This window comes from Thalassophryne amazonica, chromosome 18 (assembly GCF_902500255.1).
Source record: "Thalassophryne amazonica chromosome 18, fThaAma1.1, whole genome shotgun sequence".
Taxonomy (NCBI): domain Eukaryota; kingdom Metazoa; phylum Chordata; class Actinopteri; order Batrachoidiformes; family Batrachoididae; genus Thalassophryne; species Thalassophryne amazonica.
Window position 1 is genome coordinate 55,716,529 of NC_047120.1, and position 13,342 is coordinate 55,729,870.

At 41.7% G+C, this 13,342-nt stretch overlaps 1 protein-coding gene across 1 annotated transcript in view; it reads left to right on the forward strand.

Annotated features, from left to right (window-relative positions):
* The window catches only part of rhbdl1 (rhomboid, veinlet-like 1 (Drosophila)), a 115,290-nt gene that overhangs the window by 10,851 nt on the left and 91,097 nt on the right, over positions 1-13,342 (forward strand). The window contains exon 2 of the mRNA XM_034194428.1: positions 10,365-10,523. Within this exon, the coding sequence (XP_034050319.1) occupies positions 10,365-10,523 (159 nt within the window). The remainder of the gene's footprint in view (positions 1-10,364; positions 10,524-13,342) is intronic.

Consider the following 13,342-nt stretch of genomic DNA (forward strand, 5'->3'; position numbering starts at 1 on the left):
AAACAAAAATTGACAGCACAATGCAATCTGCAACCTCACCACTAGATGGCTCTAAATCTGACACATTGTAGTTTCAACTTCAAGACCATCGTACCACGTTTGCCAGGTGGACCACAAATACGACGGGTGATTTTCTACCATCTAAAGTTTTTTTTTTTTTTTTTTTTTTTTTTTTTTTTTTTTTTCGTAGCCACAGAGAGCTTTACCGCTGCCACTTTAGCCGCAGCTTGGTGCCGGTTGACAAAGGTCCCCCGCGCTGGTGGTACAGTCGAGGTTTGTACCCAAGGCTTTGCTCTTGACCCGCTGGGGAAGAGACATAATGAGTGATGTCTGCATCATTATGAGTCACAACGCTGGTAGGAAAGGTCCCGCGAAGATTGTTTCCCCTGCAGTCAGCATCGGTGTCACCGTTCTTATCCCCGTCTGCACATTTTTCCATGGGATTTCTTCTCCGTTTCCTCCCACTTGCTCCCAAGCCCGCCAAGACCGTTTGTTTCTTGCACCTTCACGCGTCCTCTTCCATCTATAATCGCCGACATCCCACCCCAGTCGTCTTCACGTCTAAACCCCGCTTTCATCTTCTTACCACCTCATTCTTACTGCTTCTGCCTCCTTACGCTCATATGTATCCTACTTTCTTTCTCTTCTCAGACATCTGCATCCTTTGCTCCTTTTTATCGCCTTGCTTGCTTTTCATCCCCTTTTGTGTTTTTTCCTTTGGCAACGGAGCACTAGTATATCAGAGGGGGACAGAAGTGGGGTGGGTGAGGGGGGGATGCAAGGAAAAGGATGACATGCAGGCGATTGGTAACCATAGCAACGTATGCAGCTTGTCAAAGTGTCGCCCTCTCCAGTGTTGGATCTCTTCAATAAACGCTTCCTTTTCTGTGTTTCCTTCCTTCCTTCAGCCTTTTCTTCTCTCTCTTTCTCTCTCTCTCTCTCTCTCTCTCCCTCTCCGTTTCTTGTCCCACTTTCTTAGTGCAGCAGATAACTGAAACAATCGTGCAAATGGTGATACAAACACCAAAGTTGGCACAAATACTCCTTCGACATTACTCTTTTGAAAAAAACCGACTGGCCACTTGAATTTTCAATAGGCGGCCAGGTAGGGGTCAATTGAAGAATTACACAGGGGTCAAAATTAAAAATGCTCAAATTGTTTTGAAAACTACACCACATTATTTGTCTGATCATAAAGATTCCAAAAAGGTATAGTTTGGACTATCTATGACTGAATGATCAGGAGTTATGGGGTAAAAACAGCAAAAATGGTGACAAAGGTCACTTTCAGTTTGTACAGGGGTCAAAAGTTAACGTTCCTTCAATTTTGGTAAAAAAGTGGTGCAGATTATTGGTTGAGCTAATAGGATTAATAAATGGAATAGTTTTGATTGTGTTGAATGTTTGGTCTCCAAAGTAAAGGTCAGACAAGGTCAGCCTCCATTGGATTCTATGACATGTGACATATGTTACCCTGTAACATAACTAAACATGATACATGGCTGCCAGTTGAAAATTCAAGTGCCCAGTCGTCTTTTTTTTAAAGAGTAATGTCTGAGTATTTCTGCCAACTTTGGTGCTTGTATCACCATTTGCATGATTTTGCTCTAAATATTCTCTTAGCTGATGCTTTCATGCACATTCCTGTCTTGTCCATGGGAAGAAAAAAGAAAGAAAGAAAGTAAAGCGACTCTTCTTGCCAACGCTTGCTCATCTCTGCACACCTCGTCTCGCTAATTGATACCTTAATTGGCTACAAGAACCAATCATTTGCTTCCTTGTGTTCTTGGCAGACACCCTCCCATACGCGAGGTTCTCCATGAATGAGGTCGGACTGCGAAGGAAATGTTTACTCCGCTGTACGACAGCTCGGTTATCGACACTTGCTTTGCGTAAATGCACGCGGCTTCCCGTGCACGCCGCTGTACGTGCAGGGATGTGCTGACATATGGGGGCTGACAGTAATCAGACGTCCCCAGCGCGGCTCTGTTCCCCCTGTCAGCCCAGGCAGAGCCAGGAGCACATTAGAATCTGATCTATCTCCCGTCTGTGGCAAGTAGATGCAGAGTAGTGGAGTGTGTCACAGCTCTCTACAGAACCGAGGAGACAACTCGCTGCCCGCCCACTGGGCCAGACACACAGCGGCGAGGTATTTTTGATTCTCCGCTCATCTTTGTTTCATATTTGCCTCTGCTCGGCTTTACGGGCTGTCGTCGTTCATCTCGCCTCTCCTCCCTAAGATTGTTCCGTGACTTGTTTCTTTCATTCCATCAAACCGACTTCCTGCCGGCGTCCCGCTCTGCTGTCTTTCCCCACACTGTAAAACTCAGTGAGTTAGTTGAACTCAAACCATTTGAGGAAACTGATTGCCTTAAACCATTTGAGTTTGCCAACTTAAATAAAATAATTTTCAAAAATGTAATTGTTAAAGTTTTAGTAACTTAACAATTTATAGTTAATTAAACTTATGTAAATCTAGTTTATGTTTTTCAATAAAAAAGTGACAAATACATTTCTGCCTAAAAAATTTGCATTACATTTTGGATTAGATTTTTTGATGCATTCTTTCGTTTACTTGTTGACTCTGCGTTGTGTTGTTATGACTCTGCCCATTCGCTTCCCTCGGGACGCAAACTCACGATCTCTGGCATGGAAGTCGGACTCTCTAACCAGAAGGCTAAAACCCGGAGCTCTGGCCTTTTGAGCTGTTGGGAGTGAGGTTTACTAACTACATCTGCACAGCGACACCTGCTGGCCTCCTTTACATAAACTCAATTAAAATGAGTGAATGGAATGCACTGGAAATACATCACCAACACTTAAATGCCCCAAAACCTTAAATGCACTTAAAGGAACTGAGTTGTTATGACAACAATTCATTTTTGAGTTAGTTTAATTAATGGAAATGAGTGAATGTAACTTTTTTCAAAGTTCGAGTTACATTAACTTAATTACTGTATTAAAATGGAGTGTTTGATTTAACAGTGCACCTCTTGCCTTCTTGCTGTCTGTTTTGAATCTTCTCTTCTGTCCTCGTCTTCACGTGCCAGATTCGCGCTCCACATGTCCTGAGCAAACGCAGCCGTACCGGCACTGTGTCGCTCAGCGGCCCTCGGGGGACAAACAAGGCAGTGTTTTAACAAAATTCCATGGGATAAACAATTAAAGAGATGATCTAAAAACAGACACGGGCGCGTTTCCATAGTGGATTGTGATTTTGTGTTTCAAGGGGAGTGCTGTGAGGTTGTTGGCTGCCAAGTTGAGCAGAGCTGACGGCGTTGTACATCATGCGCATTATAGGGGTGCAAGTATTGATGGTTTTCATAATGGATTAAATTTAAAAATGGGAAAAAAATAAAAAAAATTAAAATATCATTAATAAAATATAGAAGGTGATAAAAAAATGCCTGTCACAATTTCTCAGAACCAAAGGAATTAAATAAATGGGCTGAACTAAGCGTGTCTCAGACCCCCTCCATGGTTAAGGCTGGGTTTCAACTGTTTCACATAGAATGAAGAAATGGTTTGAGAGAGGGGTCAAGGAGGCATTCTATGTGAAACAGTTGAAACCCAGCCTTAACCGTGGAGGGGGTCTGAGACACGCTTTGTCCCCTGTTTACAATGGGGTACTCAGGTCAAAGCAGTTTCAGTCTTTTGTTCATGGTAATGAGTCATTCACGTCATCAGGAGAGTCGTCCGTCCCATCATTAGGAGGGACAGCTGCCCTGTCATTAGGAGGGTGCTAACTAGAGCATAATAGGTGCTAATTAGAGCTATTGTTTAGTCACTCGCCTATAGCAGTCTGCCTCTTGGTAGGAGGGGTCTGGTTAGGTTTAAAACTCCAGCTTTTGTGGCTTCTGTTTATTCTTCTCTACAAGAGTCAAGACAGAAGTCAGACTACCAGAGCAAGAATTTTAGCTGAGGAAGCTTCTGCGATTTGAAGCGAAACGTCATCGTGTCAAGCAACCCAGTCCAGTCGAAGATTCAAGCTTCTCTACTATACTACAATGTTAATTCACATAATAAATGTTTTTTTTAATTGTCACACATTTGTAACATTATTTAACCTACTTTAGTGCAACATATAGCCTACAATAAATGTAAAAAGAACTTTAACATGCTCTCCTTAACACTAGAACTAGGACTACTGGACCCTAGGACTAGTGGGCCCTATAGGACTAGCGGGAAGATCCCATCTCAGCTGACTTTGTTTTTAGGAGTGAATCTGGAGAGTGAGAGAAGTAGATTAAATGGAATTAAAGACAGCCTTGTTTTCAGTTAAGTAGCTGTAAAAACAAAGTGTGGCTCAGATGGACTCAGAGACACTGGTGGATTTCCTGATTGATCGTCGTTGCTCCTTGTTTAAGCTGATAGGGCTTTAAACACTGAGCCTCCTGCAGTGCAGAATGGACACACTGCTGCAGAGTTTAATGCCGCACTCCTCCTGCAGCCGAAGAAGACCAAATCAGATCAGTCTAAAGACACCTAAATGTGGGATTCCCCTTGTGGGCTCGTGACACTGACAGAGATGATCCAGGATGACTGACTTCACGCTGACGCAACCTCTGAAAGCTCGCTCCGCCCCCGGAGCAATGTGGGGTTGTTGGTTTACTATCCGAAACTTAATGAGACTGCGTTAGTATTCAGGAAATGATGGAATGAGAAGCTGCACGGATGCTTCCCATGTGGTCTTTTTTGCGTTGCTCGAGTTTGTCCTCCGGTGCTTTCCCTCCCCCAAAACAATCAGATGCGCTAAGGAGAGCTGGCATGAGAAACTAACGCTCCATTAGAGAGCAATCGAATTAGTTTTCAGGGAAAGAAGAAAATGAAAGAACTACACAAAGCTACCTCTCCCCCCCCCAAAAAAGCAAGAAAAAAAAATAGATACACACCCTATACTTTACAAGCCATATTTAACAGGGCCCCATTTTAGACAAGTGCACGCAGATGTTTTTTATGACACGCTCCCATGTAAATCAGTTACGAGGAGCGGCTTTGGCGTGCAGGCATCAACGGTAATCACCCGTGGGGCCGCGGGTCTCAGTGAGTGGTGATTATAAAAGCCACACAGACTGGGAGCTGTGAATTTAACCAAGGACGGACTCAGTCATATCAAACACGCACGCAGAAAACAAAGACTCGACAGTCAACCCGGTTTTGTCTCTGAAGGATTTTCCGCGCAGAAACTACAGGTCACAGCTTATTAGAATGACATCTTGTCTTCTCTCACGGCTTCCGACAATGATCCCGCTGTTTTCTTTCCTGTATTTGCTTCTTTAATGAGGTTGGATGGGCCTGCTTCTTACGGCACGTCATATTTTTTCTTCCCAAGGCGTCGTGATAAGTAATAAGTAATAAGTAATACTGCTTAATTAATACTTCAGTCTTTAGGGAAGCTCTGCCGGAGGGTTTAGTGCACAGTCTTCGAGACCTATCCACGAATTGCTGATGGTGGTGTTGGGCTGTTTACAGGGTCACACTGTGCAACATTGGTTTATTTTTTTTTAACCTTTTCCAGTTCAGTGTAGTTGCTGTTTCTCTTTAAACAGCCTCAAAGTCCCACAGTCCTGACGCTGCAAGCAGAATTTAGGCCTGAAACTGCTTGTTTGGGATTTTTGTGACATAAATAGCCCGAACCCTCTGAGAGACGTGACCGCACACTGTGTGGGACTCGGGCTGGTCCACCATAGGCTTCACTCCAGCTCCCGCTTGCTAAATGGAGGCAAGCAACAGATCCTTTCCTTTTGTTTTTTTGTTTTGTTTTTGCAAATTTTTGGACTTTAATTGATGGGACAGTAACCAGTGGCAGCTGTAGATGTTCTTTTGTTGGTAGATGCATGACAGGCAACAGATGCTGCTCCAGTGGACCTGGTATGGATCTGCATGGTGATTTGCCACACTTTTTTTTTTCGGTTGCTCTTCCTGATCCCACTCCAGGTCTACCAGGTGATTGATCCACAAGTGGGTTTTTACCTTAAGACCTTATTGTTAACCAAGCACATTATCACTGCCAGGTCAGCTCAGGTCTTATGCACCAATTCTATGTGTCACTGCATTTGCTACACCACTGAACTGTCCCAGATCCTGGGTAGCAACCACTTAGATAAACAGTACACCACACCAAGTAAAACATCCATACCCTCTTGGATTTTTACCCGAGGTCATCAATATGGCCATCGGGTATTGCGAAGGCTTTACATCTACAGTAGTGTTCAGAATAATAGTAGTGCTATGTGACTAAAAAGATTAATCCAGGGTATATTGAGTATATTTCTTATGTTACATGGGAAACAAGGTACCAGTAGATTCAGTAGATTCTCACAAGACCAAGCATTCATGATATGCACACTCTTAAGGCTATGAAATTGGGCTATTAGAAAAAAAAAAGTAGAAAAGGGGGTATTCACAATAATACAACCCCTGGCAAAAATTATGGAATCACCGGCCTCGGAGGATGTTCATTCTGTTGTTTAATTTTGTAGAAAAAAAGCAGATCACAGACATGACACAAAACTAAAGTCATTTCAAATGGCAACTTTCTGGCTTTAAGAAACACTATAAGAAATCAAGAAAAAAAGATTGTGGCAGTCAGTAACGGTTACTTTTTTAGACCAAGCAGAGGAAAAAAATATGGACTCACTCAATTCTGAGGAATAAATTATGGAATCACCCTGTAAATTTCCATCCCCAAAACTAACACCTGCATCAAATCACATCTGCTCGTTGACATTAACCCTGTGTCATGAAATTGACCCTATGTGTCTTTTTGCAAGGAATGTTTTCACAGTTTTTGCTCTATGGCAAGATGCATTATCTTCTTGAAAAATGATTTCATCATCCTTAAACATGAGAAAAGTGTCCAAAATATCAACGTAAACTTGTGCATTTATTGATGATGTAATGACAGCCATCTCCCCAGTGCCTTTACATGACATGCAGCCCCATATCATCAATGACTGTGGAAATTTACATGTTGTCTTCAGGCAGTCATCTTTATAAATCTCATTGGAACGGCACCAAACAAAAGTTCCAGCATCATCACCTTGCCCAATGCAGATTCGAGATTCATCACTGAATATGACTTTCATCCAGTCATCCACAGTCCACGATTGCTTTTCTTTAGCCCATTGTAACCTTGTTTTTTTCTGTTTAGGTGTTAATGATGGCTTTCGTTTAGCTTTTCTGTATGTAAATCCCATTTTCTTTAGGCGGTTTCTTACAGTTCGGTCACAGACGTTGACTCCAGTTTCCTCCCATTCGTTCCTCATTTGTTTTGTTGTGCATTTTCGATTTTTGAGACATATTGCTTTAAGTTTTCTGTCTTGACGCTTTGATGTCTTCCTTGGTCTACCAGTATGTTTGCCTTTAACAACCTTCCCATGTTGTTTGTATTTGGTCCAGAGTTTAGACACAGCTGACTGTGAACAACCAACATCTTTTGCAACATTGCGTGATTTACCCTCTTTTAAGAGTTTGATAATCCTCTCCTTTGTTTCAACTGACATCTCTCGTGTTGGAGCCATGATTCATGTCAGTCCACTTGGTGCAACAGCTCTCCAAGGTGTGATCACTCCTTTTTAGATGCAGACTAACAAGCAGATGTGATTTGATGCAGGTGTTAGTTTTGGGGATGAAAATTTACAGGGTGATTCCATAATTTATTCCTCAGAATTGAGTGAGTCCATATTTTTTCCTCTGCTTGGTCTAAAAAACTAACTGTTACTGACTGCCACAATCTTTTTTTCTTGATTTCTTATAGTGTTTCTTAAAGCCAGAAAGGTGCCATTTGAAATGACTTTAGTTTTGTGTCATGTCTGTGATTTGCTTTTTTTCTACAAAATTAAACAACTGAATGAACATCCTCCGAGGCCGGTGATTCCATAATTTTTTCCAAGGGTTGTAGTAGTGTGGCATTCAGTCAGTGAGTTCGTCAGTTTTGTGGAACAAACAGGTGTGAATCAGGTGTCCCCTATTTAAGGATGACGCCAGCACCTGTTGAACATGCTTTTCTCTTCGAAAGCCTGAGGAAAATGGGACGTTCAAGATATTGTTCAGAAGAACAATTTAGTTTGATTAAAAAGTTGATTGGAGAGGGGAAAACTTATACGCAGGTGCAAAAAATTATAGGCTGTTCATCTACAATGATCTCCAATGCTTTAAGATGGACAAAAAAACCATAGACGTGTGGAAGAAAACGGAAAACAACCATCAAAATGGATAGAAGAATAACCAGAAGGCTCACCCATTGATCAGCTCCAGGATGATCAAAGACAGTCTGGAGTTACCTGTAAGTGCTGTGACAGTTAGAAGACGCCTGTGTGAAGCTAATTTATTTGCAAGAATCCCCCGCAAAGTCCCTCTGTTAAATAAAAGACGTGCAGAAGAGGTTACAGTTTGCCAAAGATCACATCAACTGGCCTAAAGAGAAATGGAAGAATATTTTGTGGACTGATGAGAGTAAAACTGTTCTTTTTGGGTCCAAGGGCTACAGACAGTTTGTGAGACGACCCCCAAACTCTGAATTCAAGCCACAGTTCACAGTGAAGACAGTGAAGCATGGTGGTGCAAGCATCATGATATGGGCATGTTTCTCCTACTATGGTGTTGGGCCTATATATCGCATACCAGGTACCATGGATCAGTTTGGATATGTCAAAATACTTGAAGAGGTCATGTTGCCTTATGCTGAAGAGGACATGCCCTTGGAATGGGTGTTGCAACAAGACAACGACCCCAAGCACACTAGTAAACGAGCAAAATCTTGGTTCCAAACCAACAAAATGAATGCCGTGCAGATGTGAAGAAATCATGGAAAACTGTGGTTATACAACTAAATACTAAATTAGTGATTCACAGGATTGCTAAAAAAGCAGTTTGAACATAATAGTTTTGAGTTTGTAGCGTCAACAGCAGATGCTACTATTATCGTGAACACCCCCTTTTCTACTTTTTTTACTAATAGCCCAATTTCATAGCCTTAAGAGTGTGCATATCATGAATGCTTGGCCTTGTTGAATTTGTGAGAATCTACTGGTACCTTGTTTCCCATGTAACAATAAGAAATATACTCAAAACTTGGATTAATCTTTTTAGTCACATAGCACTACTATTATTATGAACACTGCTGTATCTGTCTGTCTGCATTCAGCATAAGTCCAGTCCTATTCACAGTTTTAGAGTATCCCAGAATCCTTTGCACGGTGGGGAGCGAGGCTTGATAATGGCTCAGCTTAATGCTAAATTTAACATTGAAAATGCCATAGACATGCTAACACGTTAGCATCAGTCCCGTTTTTAAGTTATAAGAAACGTCTATCAACTGTTTCCAAAGACCATAACAGGTCGGTTTAACATATAAAAAAGGTAATATTACTCACAGACATATGCTCTTTGGGGTTTTAGTGGGGAAAAATTAAGATAAAGAGAAGTTAAAGAACCAACGAAGCAGCGGATCAAAGATTGAAACACAATAATAAAAATTGGTTCAAGGTTCAAAGCAAAGCCGCGCTACAGAAATGGTTGATTATACAGATCCACTGTAGAGAAGCTTGAATCTTCGACTGGACTGGTTTGCTTGACGCGAGGATATTGAAAACTTGTAATCGCAGAAGCTTCCTCAGCTAAAATTCTTGCTCTGGTAGTCTGGTCTGGTCTAGTCTGGTAGACTCTTGTAGACTTGACTCTACAAGAGTCAAGATAGATGTCAGACTACCAGAGCAAGAATTTTAGCTGAGGAAGCTCCTGCGATTTGAAGCGAAACGTCCTTGCGTCAAGCAACCCAGTCCATTCGAACATTCAAGCTTCTCTACAATGGAAACCACCTGGACAACTGAGAGCCTTCACAGAAACATATACCGATCCACTGCAGGGTCTGTAATCAATGTAGAGAAAAGATCATTTTCCTGACAAACACTCCAAAAACAACAGCCACTCTTAACATTTTAAAACATTATAAAAAACATTAAACATTATAGTTAACCTTACCTTAGCCTAGCCCTCCTCCTTGCAGTTCCAGCTGTCTCACAAAGCACAAACAAGTTGAGTGCAGAGTAGTATAAAGGTTTTCCCCATCTTTATTCAAAAGCAGATGAAGGTTATTCCCTGTCTCTATTTCAAAGCATTCACGGTCTTTCAGTTTGAGAGCATGATTTATTTTGGTCCTTCTCTAAGACCCAGCGTGTCCTCCCCTTTCAGATCTTCTTGTTTTTGTTTTACAGCAGATGGCACCAGCTTAATGGTGCATTACTGCCACCCTCTGCTCCAGAATGTGGATAAAAAATGACCCCCTTTTAATGTGTATTGTTCCACAACAGACTTTACAACATTTTTTCCATTAGTGATTTATATTGTTTGTGTTTCTCCAGCTGGACCCAGAGAACACCGGTTTTATCCCAGTGGAGAACTTCACCAGCTTGGTGGAGCACCATGAGCTCCAGCTGGACCCGTCTAAATTGGACATGCTGTTAGCCCTGGTCCAGAGCAATGAAGAGGGTCAGGTGTGCTACCAGGAGCTCATCGAGCTGGTGAGTGGAAACTAAGATGTGTTCCCACAAAAGCACGTTCTTAGGATGCAGGGAGTCGCTCGTGGCATTTATTGTCCTAATGCACAAGCACAAACACAAAGGTTACGTGTGGCTTTCCGAAAAGGTTAAAGAATCGCCTCAAAGCTGACAAGTGTCTCTGTGGCAAAAAATTGACTTGAGCATTCAGCTCATTGTCCTGCAGAATGAAGATCAATTTTTATAGTGAATATAAATCCACACACATTTAACAAAGGAGACACAAAATGTACATGAAAATGAGTCACAGCAACAGGATACACTGTGGATTAAAGTGTATGAAGCCACATATTATACACAAACCAACATCATAACTACTTTGAATATATTTGCTTAATGACAGATTTGGGAATTTTCTGTAGTTTTTGTACTTTTCTTAAATTTGCTTATCAAGTGAATCTGATGCTTTGTCTTCCATTTCTGTCTACGTTTGTATTCTCATAAGAAATGTTTGCATGCACTCGTGTGTGAACAGAACGTTTGAGTTTTATTAATTCTCCTGCAGTGTAATTTCTGGCACATTCTCTCTCTCCTAAGCTCATTTATCCGCTTTCGTTTGCTTGTCTCGTGTTCTTTCTCCATCACTCTGCCTCTCCTCGTGCCGTGTGACCCGCAGGTTTTAATCAAGCCAACAAGAGGCCACTCGTCTCGCAGCAGTTCTCATTCTTTTTTAGTGAAACACTACAGAGGATGCGTTGTTGGCGTCCTGACAGCGCAGCCGCGGCTTTACGTTGGAGGTTTTTGTTTTCTCCACGTTGTTTTTTTTTTAAATGCATCACAGTCCTGTAATATCACACAACTTATTGCAAACCTTGCTTCTGGAACCCTCAGATCTAATTTTCTTCTTTTTCCAATTTACACTTCTTCACTGTGTATGTCGGGCAAAAAAAACAAAAAAAAAACAAAAGCACCATCTCAGCTTCGATGACATCATGGAGACACTTTTAAAATTGCCTATCAACCAAATGCAAATTGTGTTCGATTAGCTGAGCCACTAATAGAAGCAGGCAGTAATCTGAAGCAATTTGAAAATGCACCCCCCACCACCCCCTGCCCCCCCGAGCCATCCCCAGGTCTTTGTCTGAAGTGCATGTATGATGCACACTCACGTGCATGTGAATCACACTTCTGCATTTTTTTACATACACTAAAAAATGACTCGTTGGATGAACTCAATTCATTTATGAGTAGGATTTCCATCTAATAAATATATGTAGCCTCAACTCAAATAAAGCACATCCATGCAAGATAACTTAATTTAATATAGTTGGGGCTACATATATTTATTAGATGGTAATCCTGCACATAATTGAATTGAGTTCATCCACTGAGTCATTTGTTTGAGCGATACACTCAAAAAGTGACTCACTGGATTGGATTCCACCTAATAAATATATGTAGTCCCAACTAAATTATAATTAAATTATCTTGCATGGATGTGTTTTATTTAAGTTGGGGCTACATATATTTATTAGATGGAAATCCTGCTTATATTTGAATTGAGTTTATTCAAAGAGCCATTTTTTGAGTGATACACTCACAAAACTAACTCATTTGGATTGGATTCCACCTAATAAATATATGTAGTCTGAACTAAATTAAATTATCTTGCATGGATATGTTTTATTTGAGTTGGGGCTACATATACGAGGGCTATCCATAAAGTATAGGTCCTTTTTATTTTTTTTCAAAAACTATATGGATTTCATTCATATGTTTTTACGTCAGACATGCTTGAACCCTCGTGCGCATGCGTGAGTTTTTCCACGCCTGTCGGTGACGTCATTCGCCTGTGAGCACTCCTTGTGGGAGGAGTCGTCCAGCCCCTCGCCGGAATTCCTTTGTCTGAGAAGTTGCTGAGAGACTGGCGCTTTGTTTGATCAAAATCAATCAATCAATCAACTTTTTTCTTGTATAGCGCCAAATCACAACAAACCTGTGAGACACATCGAAGTGGACACAGTTCGAAAAATTAAGCTGGTTTTCGGTGAAAATTTTAACGGCTGATGAGAGATTTTGAGGTGATACTGTCACTTTAAGGACTTCCCACGGAGCGAGACATCGCGCAGCGCTCCCAGGCGCCGTCGTCAGCCTGTTTCAAGCTGAAAACCTCCACATTTCAGGCTCTATTGATCCAGGACGTTGTGAGAGAACAGAGAAGTTTCGGAAGAAGTCGGTTTCAGCATTTTATCCGGATATTCCACTGTTAAAGGAGATCTTTTTAGGGACGCAGAAAAACACCTCCGTGTTGATAACATTTGTAAAATCCAGGCGGCTTTTGATGGCTTTCAGTGGAGTGAGTATATGAGAAATTGTTTAACAGCTGGACATATTCCAACTTGTCCTTAAGGCTTCCAACGGAGGTGTTTTTCCTGTGGCGGAGCGTCGCGGCGGCTGCGAGCCAACGCTGCAATCCGCCCGCACGTCTTTCATTAAAAAAATCTTTAACAGTGGAATATCCGGATAAAATGCTGAAACCGACTTCTTCTGAAACTTCTCTGTTCTCTCACGACATCCTGGATCAATAGAGCCTGAAATGTGGAGGTTTTCAGCTTGAAACAGGCTGACGACGGCGCCTGAGAGCGCTGTGCGACGTCTCGCTCCGTGGGAAGTCCTTAAAGCGACAGTATCACCTCAAAATCTCTCATCAGCCGTTAAAATTTTCACCGAAAACCAGCTTAATTTTTCGAACTGTGTCCACTTCGATGTGTCTCACAGGTTTAGAAAAAATTTTGATCAAACAAAGCGCCAGTCTCTCAGCAACTTCTCAGACAAAGGAATTC